Raw genomic sequence first — 17,098 nt, 5'->3', positions numbered from 1 at the left:
GACACGGTGATAGAGCCATGCTGAGGTGACACGGTGATAGAGCTGTGCTGAGGTGACACGGTGGGAGCCGTGCTGAGGTGACACGGTGAGCTGTACTGAGGTGACACTATGGGAGTCATGCTGAGGTGACACGGTGGGAGTCCTGCTGAGGTGACACGGTGATAGAGCCGTGCTGAGGTGACACGGTGAGCTGTATTGAGGTGACACGGTGAGCTGTACTGAGGTGACATGGTGGGAGCCGTGCTGAGGTGACACGGTGATAGAGCCGTGCTGAGGTGACACGGTGAGCTGTACTGAGGTGACACTATGGGAGTCGTGCTGAGGTGACACGGTGACCGAGCCCTGCTGAGGTGACACGGTGGGAGCCCTGCTGAGGTGACACGGTGAGCTGTACTGAGGTGACACTATGGGAGTCATGCTGAGGTGACACGGTGGGAGTCCTGCTGAGGTGACACGGTGATAGAGCCGTGCTGAGGTGACACGGTGAGCTGTATTGAGGTGACACGGTGAGCTGTACTGAGGTGACATGGTGGGAGCCGTGCTGAGGAGACACGGTGATAGAGCCGTGCTGAGGTGACACGGTGAGCTGTACTGAGGTGACACTATGGGAGTCGTGCTGAGGTGACACAGTGAACTGTACTGAGGTGACACGGTGATAGAGCCATGCTGAGGTGACACGGTGGGAGTCCTGCTGAGGTGACACGGTGATAGAGCCGTGCTGAGGTGACACTATGGGAGCCGTGCTGAGGTGACACAGTGAACTGTACTGAGGTGACACGGTGATAGAGCCATGCTGAGGTGACACGGTGGGAGTCCTGCTGAGGTGACACGGTGATAGAGCCGTGCTGAGGTGACACGGTGAGCTGTACTGAGGTGACATTATGGGAGTCGTGCTGAGGTGACACGGTGACCGAGCCCTGCTGAGGTGACAACACCCTCTGCGAGCCTCTCGCGCACAGCGTGACCCGCGCTCTGTGTTCCCCCGGCAGCTTCGATGTGGAGAATGGCCCGTCGCCGGGGCGCAGCCCGCTGGACCCGCAGGCCAGCTCCTCGGCGGGACTCGTCCTGCACACGACGTTCCCGGGCCACAGCCAGCGCCGCGAGTCCTTCCTCTACCGATCCGACAGCGACTACGACCTCTCGCCAAAGACCATGTCCAGGAACTCCTCCCTCCCCAGCGAACAGTAAGCACCAACTCGCCTCGTCTTTTACGCTGAGAGCTTTCTGTGCTGCTCTGATCCTCAGAGCTCTCTTGAGGGGAGCTTATGCTCCTCTTTCACAACACATGTCATAGCTGGAATGCACAAAACAGGTGCTGATCCAACATCCGCTCCCATCCCAACCCTTAAATATTCCCATTTTCTCCAGAATTTGGCAGAAAAGCTTTCAAAGCCCTATCCTGGAATAACAGAGAAGTTGTGCTGTATTTTTATTTACAGTATTGCTGTACCCCATCCTGTTTTGGGGGCTGTTCCCTAGAATCGAGTGGAAAATGAGCTGAGCTTGAAAGGATTGATACCCACAGAGTGTCCTGGATTCCCAGCCCCTTATTTTGAAAGGCACATTTAAGTTTTGAAGTGGCCATTAAGCTGTAAAAAAAGTGCTCGTTAAACGAAGTTGAGCTGTTGCAAAAGTTTAGTCACAGAATGGAAATCTGAATATTAGCCATATCCACGAAAATTCTGAGGGACAATGAGTCAAAACGGAGTAAATATTTATTGAAGGAATCACGCCAAATTATGCAAATAGTGTTTCGTGTAAACGGTGGGTTGTAACAATTCCCAGCAGTGTGCTGGGGTGGGGGAATCCCATCATTTTCCCCGAATTTGTGGCTGTCTGTAGCTGAAGTGTCCATCCACCATGGGCATCGAGGCTCTGTTAGCACCTGGGACAGTCTCCATCAGTGTGGAGACAATTTTAATTAAATTTAGTCTTAATGGCATTGATACCCGAGTGAGGACGAGGGGATGACCTCTGGCAGCACAGCAGGGCAAATTCCTCTTTGGAGGGGTCCAGCACTGGTGCAGAACTTTCCAGAGGAGAGTTCAGCAGACTGGAGCTGACTCTGCTGCCCTTGCTCAGTACATCCTGTTGTTAATTATGGGATTAAGAATAGAATTGACCAAACGTTGTTTCCAAGAGTGCCTAAAGAGGCTCCAAGAGAGATGAAGAGGTACTTGGGACAAGGGATGGAGGGACAAGAGGGAATGGATTTAAGCTGAAAATGGGTAATTTAGGTGGATATTGGGAAGGAATTCCTGGCTGGGAGGGTGGGCAGGCCCTGGCACAGGATGCACGGAGCGGCTGTGGCTGCCCCTGGATTCCTGGAAATGTCCAAGGCCAGGCTGGATGGGGTCTGGATCCACCTGGGGTGCTGGAAGGTGTCCTGCCCATGGCAGGGGTGGGACTGGATGGGCTTTAAGCCAAACCCAAACCTTTCAATGATTCTATACCCTGCCATCTCTCAGTTAGGTAAATCACACAGAATGTTCCATACACGCACAAGTACCATAACTAATACCAAAAAGAAAAAAGGGAAAAAAAAATCCCTCTTATTTCTGGCAGTGCTGTATTTTGCTCACAACTTCTGCTCAAATCTTCCATGATGAAAACAGCCGAACAAAACCCGGCGTCTGAGCAAGGCTAGAGACTGAGACAGAGATCAACAAAAGCCAGGAAATTCAAAGGTGACCTTTTCCCGCACCACTACGGTTGGTTTTTTTCCACCGCGGTGCAAGCGTGAGCCTTAACTTTTGAATTTCCTGGCATTTATTGCCTGGCGTTCCCAGTCCGAATGCTCGCTCCAGCCAGTTGTTTTGGCTATACACGGTGACCTTTCCGTTAGGAACAAGCTTTTCTGTGGTGTTAACTAAATGCTCCGTGGGTACGTTCATGAGGAAAACCCCCTTGGCAAAACGCTCTTTCCCTGCAGTGAATTCCACTCTGTTTGAAGGTAAATTTGTACAGAAATTTATACATTTTTCTCCGTTTTTCCTTAGGCATGGCGACGACCTGATCGTCACACCTTTCGCCCAGGTGAGCTGGTGGCACATTGGTCTGTAAAAGAGTTTTTCTAAGGCGTTAAAGCGGAGAAGGTGACACGTGCGGTTTTGTCTCCCTCAGGTGCTGGCCAGCCTAAGAAGCGTGAGGAACAACTTCACGCTTCTCACCAATTTACACGGCACCTCCAACAAGTAAGCCTGGCTTTTTAAGCTCCTTTCGTGTACAAGAGGAGCCGGCGGGGCCCGGGGCGCGGCGGCCGCGGTGCCTCAGGCTCCGCCCGCCATGGCCCCGCGGCCCCGCCATGGCCCCGCCGCGGTTTGCGCGCCACGCCAGGGGGCGCTGTGAGCCCTCCCCTCACGGCGTCCAGCCCCTCATCCCCTCACGCTGTCATCCTGCATTCCCTCACCCCTCATTCCCTCACCGCCATCCATCCCCTCATCCCCTCACACTCTCATCCTGCATCCCCTCACTGCCATCCATCCCCTCATCCCCTCACGCTGTCATCCTGCATTCCCTCACCCCTCATCCCCTCACCGCCATCCATCCCCTCATCCCCTCACCGCCATCCATCCCCTCATCCCCTCACGCTGTCATCCTGTCACTCCCTCACCCCTCATCCCCTCACCGCCATCCATCCCCTCATCCCCTCACACTCTCATCCTGCATTCCCTCACCGCCATCCATCCCCTCATCCCCTCACACTCTCATCCTGCATTCCCTCACCGCCATCCATCCCCTCATCCCCTCACACTCTCATCCTGTCACTCCCTCACCCCTCATCCCCTCACCGCCATCCATCCCCTCATCCCCTCACCGCCATCCATCCCCTCATCCCCTCACCGCGATCCAGCCCCTCATCCCCTCACGCTCTCATCCTGTCACTCCCTCACCCCTCATCCCCTCGCCGCCATCCATCCCCTCATCCCCTCACCGCGATCCATCCCCTCATCCCCTCACACTCTCATCCTGCATTCCCTCACCGCCATCCATCCCTTCATCCTCTCACGCTCTCATCTTGTCACTCCCTCACCCCTCATCCCCTCACCGCCATCCATCCCCTCATCCCCTCACCGCGATCCATCCCCTCATCCCCTCACGCTGTCATCCTGTCACTCCCTCACCCCTCATCCCCTCACCGCCATCCATCCCCTCATCCCCTCACGCTCTCATCCTATCATTTCCTCACCCCTCATTCCCTCACTGCCATCCATGCCCTCATCCCCTCACGCTCTCATCCTGTCACTCCCTCACCCCTCATCCCCTCACCGTCATCCATCCCTTCATCCCCTCATGCTCTCATCCTGTATTCCCTCACCACCATCCATCCCCTCATCCCCTCACACTCTCATCTTGTCTTTCCCTCACCACTTATTCCCTCACCGCCATCCATCCCCTCATCCCCTCACACTCTCATCCTGCATTCCCTCACTGCCATCCATCCCCTCATCCCCTCACGCTGTCATCCTGTCACTCCCTCACCCCTCATCCCCTCACCGCCATCCATCCCCTCATCCCCTCACCGCGATCCATCCCCTCATCCCCTCACACTCTCATCCTGTCTTTCCCTCACCCCTCATTCCCCCTCACAGTGTCCATCCCCTCATCCCCTCACACTCTCATCTTGTCATTCCCTCACCCCTCATTCCCCCACACCGCCTCATCCTCTCATCCCCTCACCCTCTCATTCTGTCACTCCCTCACCCCTCATTCCCTCACCGCCATCCATCCCTTCATCCCCTCACACTCTCATCCTGCATTCCCTCACCGCCATCCATCCCCTCATGCCCTCACGCTCTCATCCTGTCATTCCCTTACCCCTCATTCCCCCTCACCACCATCCAGCCCCTCATCCCCTCACCCTCTCATCCTGTCACTCCCTCACCCCTCATTCCCTCACCGCCGTTCATCCCCTCATCCCCTCATGCTCTCATATTGTCATTCCCTCACCCCTCATTCCCTCACCGCCATCCATCCCCTCATCCTCTTGCACTCTCATCCTGGAATTCCCTCACCACTTATTCCGTCACTGCCTCGTCCTCTCATCCCCTCATCTGTTCATTCCCTCATGCTCTCTCATCCTGGAATTCCCTCACCGCTCATTCCCTCACCGCTCATTCCCTCACCGCCTTGTCCTCTTGTCCCCTCATCCCTTCATCCTCTCATCCCCTCACTCATTATCTGTTCATCCCCTCATCCCTCAGGTCCTCCCTGAACTGAGGAGCAAGCATTGTGGTTCATCTTGTGTGATGTCCACCACAAATCATGGGGGCAGTTTGGGCCCCACACCACCAAAAAAAACATTGAGGGGTTGGAGAGTGAGAAGGAAATGGATCTGGGGAAGGGTCTGGAGAATCCCTGAGGAGCTGAGGGGGCTCAGCCTGGAGCAAAGGAGGCTCAGGGCCCTTGTGGCTCTGCACAGCTCCTGCCAGGAGGGGACAGCCGGGGGGTCGGGCTCTGCTCCAGGAACAGGGACAGGAGGAGAGGGAACGGCCCCAGGCTGGGCCAGAGATAGTTTATTTGAGTATCAGGAAGAATTTCTTCATAGAAAGGGGTGAGTCCCCATCCCTGGAGGGATTTAAAATCCCTGTGGATGTGGCACTTTGAATGGGGCGGTGCTGGCCTTGGCAGTGCTGGGTTGGACTTGGTGATCTCAAAGGTCTCTGTCAACCTAAACAAATCCTTGATCTTGGCCACCTTGGCTATCGCAGGCATTCTACAGTGGTCCTGCCCTGCATTTCCACCACTGCTTCTCAGAGCAATAATAATCCCAGAACTGTCCGAGCTGGAAGGGATCCAGCAGCATCAAGTCCAACTCTTAACTGGCCATAGAGGGATCAAAGCCCCAGACTTGGTGTTATCAGCACCAGGCTCTACCCAGTGGAGCCAGCCTCACGTGAGTTTGTTCCTGGCCAAAGGGCAGATGTCAAGGGGGGCACCCCAAACTTGGGGCTCTGGGGACAACAAGGATTTCCCAGCAGCAGCATCCTGGAGCTCAGCTGCGAGAGGGCTGCCCAGAGAACTGAATCCCACATCACTTCCTCTGACACTGATTGCTCTGAAGGAGGAAGGTGATGCACTCAGGGGGAGGATGTTGTTTTTCCTACCTGCTGAACAGGAGAAACCAAACAAACTTCTTTTTACGCCTTTGTCCGGAACCACCGTTTCCCCTTGGCTATTTATACTGAGCCTGTCACCGTCATCCTCTGGCCTGCTGGGCCCCAGGAGAGCTGTTCAGCCTCAAACCAGCATCACTCACTCCTGGCGAGGTCTGTGCACCCACCCATCCCGCTGATCCCACCCTGGGACTGCTCCAGAGGGGAAGGATGAGGTGCAGGGATGTCCCCGGTGGGACACCACGGGCTCGCTCCACTCCAGCTGTGAGTGGCATCACCTGGACCCACCATATGCTCACTATCTTCATTTTACATAAAATTTACCCCCAGCATTTTATCCAGGCGTGAGGTTTTCCCTCCTGTTGATTCCTCTTGGCAAATTTTGATGGGAAGGAACCGCCGCATTCCAAGGTGGAGGTTAATAAAAAAACAGATGGCTTAAATATTCCTTTTTTTTAAGCTTTGCTTTTTTGGAAAGCTCGGGCATTTTGACAGCTCCTAATGAGGAATCTGAAATTGGACAGGGCCGGAAGGAAGTGAGGGTGTAACCTGTAGGACACACAGGCATCTTACAGCGTCCTTTGGAAAGCATTCCCAGATTTGATTGACCTATAAAGTGTTTGCCCGGCCAAAGTAAAAGTCATTAAATTTTTAAACCATCCCATGCCAAACATCCCGGTCCATGGCGGAATGTGCTTCCAGGTGCCGTGGAGCTTCCTGCACAGTTTCCAAAGAACTCTGCTGGGTTGCAGCCAAGCTGCCAACTCACGGTTTTATCATCTGTCTCATGATATGGGATATTTTACTTAAACTTCTGCTCTGGGGATCATGAGAATCTCTCCTCTCCTCTCCTCTCCTCTCCCCTCTCCTCTCCTCTCCTCTCCTCTCCTCTCCTCTCCTCTCCTCTCCTCTCCTCTCCTCTCCTCTCCTCTCCTCTCCTCTCCTCTCCTCTCCTCTCCTCTCCTCTCCTCTCCTCTCCTCTCCTCTCCTCTCCTCTCCTCTCCTCTCCTCTCCTCTCCTCTCCTCTCCTCTCCTCTCCTCTCCTCTCCTCTCCTCTCCTCTCCTCTCCTCTCCTCTCCTCTCCTCTCCTCTCCTCTCCTCTCCTCTCCTCTCCTCTCCTCTTTTTTTTCCTCCTCCTCCTCCACCCCTCCTGGCCCGAGCAAGGAAAAAGAGGATGCTGTCCTACATATTTGCTGGAAAATATGAATGTTAAGTCCGGGAGGAAAAAACACAACTGGCAGTCATATTTTTTGGCCTTTAACGTCAGGGCTCTTGAGGCAGTTTCCTGATTGGAGAAGGGGAGGGGATGATTAATGGCTTTGGAGTGCCGGAGCTCGGCAGCTGCAGCTCGGGAAGCGCCCGGAGCCCGCTCCGAGCCAAGCCCGGCGGCGGCAGGGAAGGAGCGGGCAGCGGGGGCTGGCGAGGGACGCTGCTGTCAAACCCATCCCGCGCCCTGCCTGGAAAGCAGGATGGGCACACGGATGTGAGGCTGGCTCCGGAGCGGGGAACAGCGTCCGCACCCCCCCAAAGGCATGTCTGTGCAGCTCAGGGCTTGGAGATCCTGCAGCTTGCATCCCTCCGCTCCGCGAGTGCTGCAGCCGCGGCGTGCTGTCCCTGTCGGGGAGTTTCTGTTTCTTAGAGATTTCGAGATTTGGCTTTTCAAAGGCTCAGCAGAGGCAGGTCGGGGCACATTTGCAGGGAATTGAGCGCCCAGCGTGTGCCGAACCCTTCAGAGAGCCGGGTCCTGCGCATCCTGCCAGAACAGCCTTCGGGTGGCAGGGAGGGCTGGAAGCGCGGCTGGAATTGCGCTCCGGACCTCACCTGGGCAGCGAGCCCTTCCCGGAGCGCTTCTGAAGAACCCCCCGGAGCTACAATTGAGCCGCTCTGCCTGCTTTGATTCGAGCTTCAAAGGAGAGCTGGCGAATAATGGATGTTGCAGTTCAGTGGCTGACTCCGAAATTTGGGGTTAGGAAGGAGGCTGGCGAAGGGAGAGTGTGGGGAAATCTGGCTTCAGTTAAAATGGATCTGAAACTTCTTTAGAGAAGCAGAAGCCCAAAGTTTCATTTTTGGTCAGCCTGAAGTACTGCAGTCAATCCAAACTGAAGTGTCTTGATTTTGGTGTCAACTCTTTTTAACTCCTTTAAAAAACAAGTCTCTGATGATGGTTTCAGTTTGAAAAACAGTTTTGTTTGGCAAGTCTGACAGGGAACTGTGTTGATGTTTGAAGAGAATCTGCACCTTTTTCCAGTCAGACCCTGTTGGCTTGACTTGAACCAATTTTATTCAAATAGCTTTTGGCCCCTCCAAAATCCAGGAATTGCTGCTGAAATTGTTGCTCAGAGTCCACAAAGTGTCCTTCAGCCATTTCAGAGCTAAACAATAGTGACTGCAGGAGCCTCTTCCTCTCTTCAGGGTGCCAAACTGGAGGGTTTAAAGGCACACTTCTGCCCTTACCTGTGGCATTGCCTTGCAGCATTTTGACATCACTTGAGGATCCATTCCAGACTCTGTAGGGAAAAATGTTCTGGGAAGAGGCCTTGGCTGTGGGGGAGCCACCAGAGCCTGGTCCTTGCTGCTTGCAGGCATATTTTGAGCAGGAAGTTGCAAAGGCAGCATGGGTTGGTTCCATTTCTCCTCATTTCCAGCCCATGGAACAAGCAGGGAGCAGCCATCTCTGGCTTTTTCTAACAGATCTGCCAGTGCTGCTCAACAAATCCCTGTGAAGTGTTTGGGGTTTTTTGGGAGAATGGAAAAGGATTTTTAACCGAGGGAGCTGGCAGGGTTTGGAAAGATAAAATCCCACCTCTTGACAGAGAATTCTTTTTCCCTCTCAGGAGATCTCCAGCCACGAGTCAGCCACCTGTCTCCAGAGTGAACCTGCAAGGTACGTGTGGGATTTGGGGATGGGCTGCCAGGCCAAGTGCACACGACATTGATTGCCCAGATCTGCTTCCTTGAGCCCTCCCCGGTGCCCTTCTGGGTTCCTCCTGCAAAGCTCACAGGGGAGAGCCATCAGGCTCCAAATATTGTTATTTTAATCGTTTGGTTTGGGGTTTCTGCTGGTGTATTAGCATAGGAGATGAACATGATTTTGGTTTGATAGTCATGGCCACAGTGGCTGCTGTTCTTGTGAGTCCCTGTGAGCACAGGCCTGGACAAGCCTCAGCCTACGAGCCTCGAACAGGCTCAGGCACAGCTGGATCTTTTTTTATTCTGCTTATTTCAGTTTGTTTCCATGTGATCTGTGTACTCAAACCTCTCCTGGGTGAGACCTCCTTGGCTTCCTGCTGGGAAGGGGGTGCCAGGGCAAGGTGGGGTGGGCAGCGCCGCGAGGGCTGCTCAGGCAGGGGGAAGGATGAGGATGGGCAGCAGAAGCTGATGACTTAGGACAGGTTTATTTGCTTTGCCACCTGGGTTTAGCCAGGCTGAGGGGCTGTAGAACCCCACTCAGGATCAGAGCTGGCCCTGCTTGCACTAATTCAAAGGTTGCTCTGGAGAGAAGGAGATAAGATTTGGATCAGTGCCCATTTGTAAGGTTTAATCTCAGCCTTTCCAATAATTACATGCTTGGAGGGACTAATAAAGCTTAATTTTCACAGCGTGTGAAGCCTGGATAAGTATCATTTCCTCTCCTGCTGTGTGTTATTTATTCTCAGGGGACACACAGAGTCCTGGACACTTCCAGGTTAGGTTCCTCCAAACTTGTTAATGGGAGATGGAAGCTTCTGATACAAAACCAAAACTGGACAACACAATCTTAAACTCCTTCTCTTTCTGTCACAGCCAGCAGGAACACAACTCATCATCTGATTAAAATCTGGGTCTAGCAAAGCTTTGAGTTTGTGCCTGTGTGGAAAAAAAAAAAAATCATGGAAAATTTCCTAGGCTTTCAATGGATCTGTTTATATAACTTAGAAAATATAATAATGAGGAGAGAGTGCCCTTCCAGGAATTTTTAGGTTCATTTTCTTAACACTTTCCATGGAAAAAGTTGCTCTCAACTTTTTAACGCTTTGGGGATATTTTTCTACACTATTTCCAATGAGAGCTGTAGGACACTTGGAATTTTTTAGCTGATCCAAGCTTCTAATGCTGGGAATATGTGAAAATTCCTTTAGTAATGAAGTGTTTGACACACAGAACTGTAGAGCAAGTGCTGTGCTACCTTGTAGAGGTTGGATTTGTGGCCCCTCAAGAAAATAGGTTTTTAAGCATGAATTTTAACTGCTTTTAGGTGAAATCTTCAAATAAAATTTTTTAAATTGAGTTGGATCATTACAGCTTTGGTAAATTGGGACACTTGGTAGGTAAAAGGAGATTCATTTTTGAGATTAATAGGAAATTGTGTGATTTCCTACATAAAACCAGCCAAAATTGGCATTATTGGTAGAAAATCCTGGGGTTCTTGGTTAACTTCAGGTCACTGCCTTCCTCTGCCTCTTCATAGCCGCTGTCACACTGAATTCCTTTCCAGGCAGCAGCAAACAATCACAACCTTTGACTTTCTAAGGAAGTTTCCATTTAATTCAGCAAGAACAGAGATTTTTAAGACATTTTTTTCAGTGTTTGCACCGTTTTTTCCCCCCTTTGATGGCTTCTGCTTTGGAAATGATGAACTGAAGGAGAGACTTTCCTATCAGAGCCCTTCCCATTCTGTGCCAGCAGCTGGGAGGATGCAGAGTGTTTTTCCTGAAGGTTTTGCAGAAGGAAGCAGTCGTGTTTTGATTGGGACCAGGCTGCTTCACATCTCTCTAGTTAAAAGACCGTGTTTGGAATGGACTGGGCTTAGATTCACGAGGTTTGTTGAAGGTTGGAATTTGATTTTAACCCTCCAATGTCACCAGTTGATTCACGGCTTTACCACAACCCACTGACATCACTGTGAGCATCTTGTGGATGTCTCCTTTGATTTGTCATTAGCGGGGTGATTTATATCCTGTTCTGAGAAATACAGAACTCAGGGCTTAAAGCAAACGAGGCTGCATTAATAAAATTACCCTGGAGGGAGGCAAATTACATCCAGCATTTGTACTGCAAGGAATACACGCCAGCTATTTACTCCAGCTGGAATATTCCAGGATTTTCCAAGTAAAAACAGCCAAATCTGTTGCTGGTGTTGCATCACCGAGGACCCAGGCCCATGTTGGAACAAATGAGCTGTGGTAAAATGAGTAAATTCTTTTTTTCTTTCATTTTCTTTAAGCAGAAAAGCTTTTGGGCAGGTTTTTCCTGGGACAAAGGGCTTTGAAAGGCACTGCTGGTGTCACTGTGTATTTCAGAGCTTTCTTAACCTTGCAAGCACAGCCAGAGAAGGAAGGGGAATATGGATTGAACATCCTGTGTTTTGTCCTTGGTATCAGCTGAAGTAAATCTGGCAGATTTTTCCTGTTATTTTGTTATAACTGCGGCTCACAGGAACGCACAAAATCACTTTTATGAATTAACTGAGAAACCATAACATGGAAATACAAAGCCATAGCAAAAGTCCATCAGTCCTTAATGAGCTGGGCAGGATGGTGTGGGGTTCCTGCGTGGTGTGTGACTGCATCCCCAGCAGCTGTGCAGGGCCAGGGCTCAGCCCCCTCCGGGTGACAGGAACCATGAGAGACACGGTGTCACACAGTGTCCCTGAGGGCTCTTTCTCCTGAGGTTTCTTTCTCCTGTCCCCTTTGTTTCTGCTGAGTGTGGCCTCTGCCACAGTTACTCTCTGACCTTTGTGCCACCTTGGGCTCAGGAATCCATCAGTGCCTTCCCTTGTCCCTCCAGCTCTCCCCTGGCCCCAGTGAAAGCTCTGCAGTGCCTACCCAATGGTTCAACCAGTAACACCTTTAACCAGCAGCACAGCTGGCTTTTCCTGCTTGGTTTGGTTCCTTCTTCCATATTTATTCCCTTCAGCGACCCTTATTCCCTCTGAATTAAATCACCTTTCGCTGGCTGCCACCGTCAGTCCAAGCCTCTCATTCTTCCACAAATTGGGTGCAAACTTTTCCCAACCTGTTTCCTTCCCACACCACCAATCCTGGGATGGGCAGTGTTGTCCCATTCCTGTTCGATGCACTGCCAGTGGTGACAGGAGCAAAGCACAGAGCTGTGGGTCAAACAGCACCCAGTTTTTCCCAGACTGGGGGGGGGGTTGCAGAGACTTTTCCAGATCCCCTTGGACACTCTCAGCATCACTAATGACAGTTCTCCTCACAATTAATGACAGGCAGTTCTCCCCACAATTCATGATAGTTCTCCCCACAATTAATGATAGTTCTCCTCACAATTCATGATAGTTCTCACAATTAATGGCACAATATTGCTGATCTGCTTCAGCCCCAGGCTTGGGGGGGTGCTGCCCTTTGGGATATGTCACCTGGAGCATTTCGGGGATTAAAGCTTTGTTCAAATTCCTCTCTGGGGATGGGAGGGAAGGGTCGGTGTTTTTCTTCCTTGTGCCCTAGCTCTGCTTTCCTGTACCTCGGCACGTTTGTCTGCACTTCTCACATGCCTTTACACGACCTCCAAACTCGTACTCTTTCATTTTTCCTGTGGGTGTAGGACGTACACAGACTCGTGCACGAACCTTTGTGTAAAGCATCAACAAAGACTAGATAATGCTGGCGCTGCCGAGAGCCCCAAGTCTGTGTGGGAGCTGGGGAGCCTTGTGCCTCCAAGTGAGCTCTGGGTTACAAATATCTCTGAACCCCGAGTAATTAGCACGGAGCTGCTGCTCTCGCAGCATCCTCCTCTGCTCGGCATGTGCACAATGGCTCTGGGCACGCACGGAGTAGTGGATTCATTTTGAAATTCTGCTTCTTTGCTGGGACTTCTGCTGAAGATTTGACCTTTTGATTCGGAGAGCGACTGTAGAAGTCAAATGGTTGTGGTGCTTTGGGCTTTTACAGGAGCGCAGAGGAACCGCGAGTTCCTGAGCAGCTGAGCCACAGAGTCTCTGGCTGCGTGCACAAACGGAGGCTTGTGAGCACCTACAGATAATTATTTTTAAAGGATGCGGCGCAGGCATGATGCAGATTATCCCGAAACGAACAAAAACCGTGTAAGAAATCAGCTGGATCATGAGCTTCATGACGCGCCTGAACGAGGGCTGGCGAGCTCTGGAGCGGTTCTCGCCTCTCGTCAGATTAAAAGAGCGTTTCGAGGCCAATTTCCGAGCGGGGCCGAGGCAGCTCCGGCCAGCACGGAGCCGTCCCGAGGCTCGTCCCGGCTCTCCCGGGACAGTTCATTCCTGCCGGGAGTCCGCTCCGCGTGTTGCGCCCGCCTGCCTCGAACACACCCCCCGAAAGTTGGACTCATGCATCTTAGTAAGTATTTCAGTTATGCTATTGACGTCAATGCAGTCATTAAATAGATTGCCGGCCCTCCCAGCAGCGAACCTGTGCCAAAGAGCTAGAGGCAGACACATTTTAAAAGAAGAACATCAGGTTTGCTTTTAGCATTTGGAGAGAATAAGGGAAAAGTTTCTTCTGAAGTCACCCTTTGCAATAAGGGTGGTTTTTTTTTTTTTTTGCTTCATTTTCGAAGGCTCGTTTTCGCTGAGGATAACTGCTGTGTTTTATTGAACGCACGTTTGTTGTGTTGCATAAACAGCTCCAAAGGAGACTAAAAAGTCATTTTTGTGCCCGGCTCTGGCTGACAAGTGACACTTGTTTCAGGTCCCCTGGCTAGATGTATTTGTGTATCGAGTGACAGGAGGCATTCGGGCAAACCTGCTTAGCCTTTGACTCCCGGAATTCTGCCGGGATCGATTTCATGACATCTATATAAGAAAATAGCTTCATTTCTCCTCGGCAGGCTCTGAAGACACACCAGCTAATCATGCCTCCATAGCAACGGGTAAAAACTGTTTTCCCCTCCGGCCCACCTGTGGATGTCACATGAAGATGCTCCACGTGCTGCTGCCATCAGGAGCCTGTCACTCCCCGGGGCCAGCTGCCTCCTGCAGCCCTGGCTCCGCGGGACTCCCCGGCATTCCCGCTGGCCTGCTGCCTTCCCGGGACATACCCAGGCCTGGAGGCACCTCTGGCTCCTTTTTCCTGTCAGGAATGGCTCTGGACAGGCTCCCCCGAGGGGCTGGTGATGTCTTGGAGTCAGTACCTGAAACAGAGGCTAGAGAAAATGAAGAGAATAAAAGCAGGTGTTCATTGAAGGCTCTCAATAGGCACACCTTGGGCACTCAAAAGCCTCTGAGGGCTACACCCAAGATGGGTGATGTCACGAGTTTTTCACACTTTTATAAGTTTGGTCCGTTTACATATCAGGGATTAACCCTCCAATTACAGCTTCAGCTAATGGAGTAATTTACTTTCAGTTTGCCCCCCCCAATTCACTGTTGTTTACACCTCTCAGGGCCTGAGACAGTGAGGTATCCTCCAGTTTCAGGCCTGGAGAGGAATGGTTTTGTCTGACTAAAATGGGAGAACAGTAGCTGACAGGCTATGGAGCTTTAGAGCGCTAAAGCAGCACAGGATCCAAAAAATATTTTTAAAAAAGGCTAAAAATATAAAACCCATACAAGCGAAATCCTAAGGCGTTAGCGGGAGCTGAGCCCTGAGGCAGCTGAGGGAGCAGCTTGGCCTGGCCAGGAGGAGCAGGGCTGCTCTGACAGCAGCAGCGATGCCTTTTGGAGGGGTGACGGAGCCAAAGCTCCCGGATTTTGGTCAGGCTGGCATTCCACCCATGAGCCCACGCTCAGCTAGGCAGGACGAACCATCGATCCAGCCTGGATCCATCGATCCAGGGTTATCACAGCGCTTTATCTGATGGGTGGCCTGGTTCACTGTGACCCAGGCAGCCCCAGCACCGCGGTGGCAGGGCAGGGAAGGGACCTTGGGGTGGCACAGTCCTGTTGTGTCCCTCTGGGGTGGCACGGTCCCGTTGTGTCCCTCTGGGGTGGCACGGTCCCGTTGTGTCCCTCTGGGGTGGCACAGTCCTGTTGTGTCCCTCTGGGGTGGCACGGTCCCGTTGTGTCCCTGGCTCGCTCGGTCAGGTCCCGTTCCCAGCTGGATTGAGGAAGGAATCTTTGGGGTGGCACAGTCCTGTTGTGTCCCTCTGGGGTGGCACAGTCCCGTTGTGTCCCTTTGGGGTGGCACGGTCCCGTTGTGTCCCTCTGGGGTGGCACGGTCCCGCTGTGTCCCTCTGGGGTGGCACAGTCCCATTGTGTCCCTTTGGGGTGGCACGGTCCCGCTGTGTCCCTCTGGGGTGGCACGGTCCCGCTGTGTCCCTGGCTCGCTCGGTCAGGTCCCGTTCCCAGCTGGATTGAGGAAGGAATCTTTGGGGTGGCATGGTCCCGTTGTGTCCCTCTGGGGTGGCACGGTCCCGTTGTGTCCCTCTGGGGTGGCACGGTCCCGTTGTGTCCCTGGCTCGCTCGGTCAGGTCCCGTTCCCAGCTGGATTGGGGAAGGAATCTTTGGGGTGGCATGGTCCTGTTGTGTCCCTTTGGGGTGGCACAGTCCTGTTGTGTCCCTCTGGGGTGGCACGGTCCCGTTGTGTCCCTCTGGGGTGGCACGGTCCCGTTGTGTCCCTTTGGGGTGGCACGGTCCCGCTGTGTCCCTCTGGGGTGGCACAGTCCCGTTGTGTCCCTTTGGGGTGGCACGGTCCCGCTGTGTCCCTGGCTCGCTCGGTCAGGTCCCGTTCCCAGCTGGATTGAGGAAGGAATCTTTGGGGTGGCATGGTCCCGTTGTGTCCCTCTGGGGTGGCACAGTCCCATTGTGTCCCTGGCTCGCTCGGTCAGGTCCCGTTCCCAGCTGGATTGGGGAAGGAATCTTTGGGGTGGCATGGTCCCGTTGTGTCCCTCTGGGGTGGCACGGTCCCGCTGTGTCCCTGGCTCACTCGGTCAGGTCCCGTTCCCAGTTCCCAGCTCCCATCCTGCTGGTTGTGCAAGGGCCCTGCGGAGACAGTTGGGCTCTGCCACGGCTGATATCAGCGCTGATAAAATCTGTGTCTCCTTTGTTTGCTGCACACAACCACCAGGGCTGCTGGGGGAGGTTTTGACAGCGCAGTGCTGGCACCCTGAATCAGTTCCAGGGAATGAGAGATGCGTCCTGGAGCAGAGGGAAAAACAGCCCAAACCAAACCAACCCACCCAAAGCAAACCTCCGGCAGGCCGGGTTCTTTTTGGGCACAGTGCCTCGGGGGTGACCATTGTCCCTCTGGCTGAGTCCTTTCTGCTTCCATGCCTCAGCTTTTCCAGGCTGTGGGAATTGCAGTGGCCTCTCCAAACCCCCCCAAACAGCTCTGGAGAAATTTCTCCTTCCTCCCTGAGGCCGAGCTCAGCAGAGCGTTTTGTCCTGGACACGCCATGGGAGAAGCTGCATCCAAAATCCCTGTGGAGGCATTCCCAGGGAAATGCACTGCTCAAATCCACAGCCAGCCCCAAAGGCCAAACCTTGGTCCTCCTGCAGGACCTGATTCCCAGTGGGAGTTGCTTTATTCCTGTGTTTTAAAAAGTGTTTCTAACGTTGTGTTCTGATTCTCAGCAGCCAAATTGTTTGATTCAAAGGTGGGCAGGAATTTCAAAATATTTTTTTTGTATTTATGAGTCTTGGTGGGAGCAGGGGTTGGTTCCATGTTGGAGAGGAATATGAAGAGGGGAAAGGGCTGTTCCTGAAGGACAGAATTGGAATTTTCTGTCCTCTGCAGGGACATTCTGCTCACCAAACTTAACTCTACAATTACAAAATAACAATTGCAAAGATTAAAACTCTCAGAGCTTCAAAAACCAAGGTAGCATTAAATGAGGAAGGAAAGTGTTGCTCTGGAACTTTTCCCTCTATTCCATATGGAATTGCCTCCATTCTGATTCATGCTCAGCAGTTGCCAAACAGTGACACTAAATAATGAACATACTGATCATTTTGATGTTCAAATCACCAGAAATGTTCTGGTTTTATCACCAGCTTCATCTCCTGATGAACTAAAAATGATTTCTGCAGCTAAGCAAGGTGTGCTAATTAATGTAACCACGATTGTGCAAGAGGG

The 17,098-nt window shown here is 52.4% G+C and overlaps 1 protein-coding gene across 3 annotated transcripts in view; it reads left to right on the top strand.

Moving 5' to 3' along the window:
- PDE4B (phosphodiesterase 4B) overlaps positions 1-17,098 on the top strand; it is a 190,375-nt gene that overhangs the window by 123,903 nt on the left and 49,374 nt on the right. For all 3 annotated transcript variants that reach the window (XM_021535579.3, XM_021535580.3, XM_021535581.2), the window contains 4 exons: positions 990-1,184; positions 3,000-3,036; positions 3,124-3,194; positions 8,951-9,000. In XM_021535579.3, coding sequence (XP_021391254.2) covers positions 990-1,184; positions 3,000-3,036; positions 3,124-3,194; positions 8,951-9,000 — 353 coding nt within the window. The remainder of the gene's footprint in view (positions 1-989; positions 1,185-2,999; positions 3,037-3,123; positions 3,195-8,950; positions 9,001-17,098) is intronic.

Source organism: Lonchura striata, chromosome 9 (assembly GCF_046129695.1).
Source record: "Lonchura striata isolate bLonStr1 chromosome 9, bLonStr1.mat, whole genome shotgun sequence".
NCBI classification, from domain to species: domain Eukaryota; kingdom Metazoa; phylum Chordata; class Aves; order Passeriformes; family Estrildidae; genus Lonchura; species Lonchura striata.
This window is presented reverse-complemented; position numbering and strand designations above follow the sequence as displayed.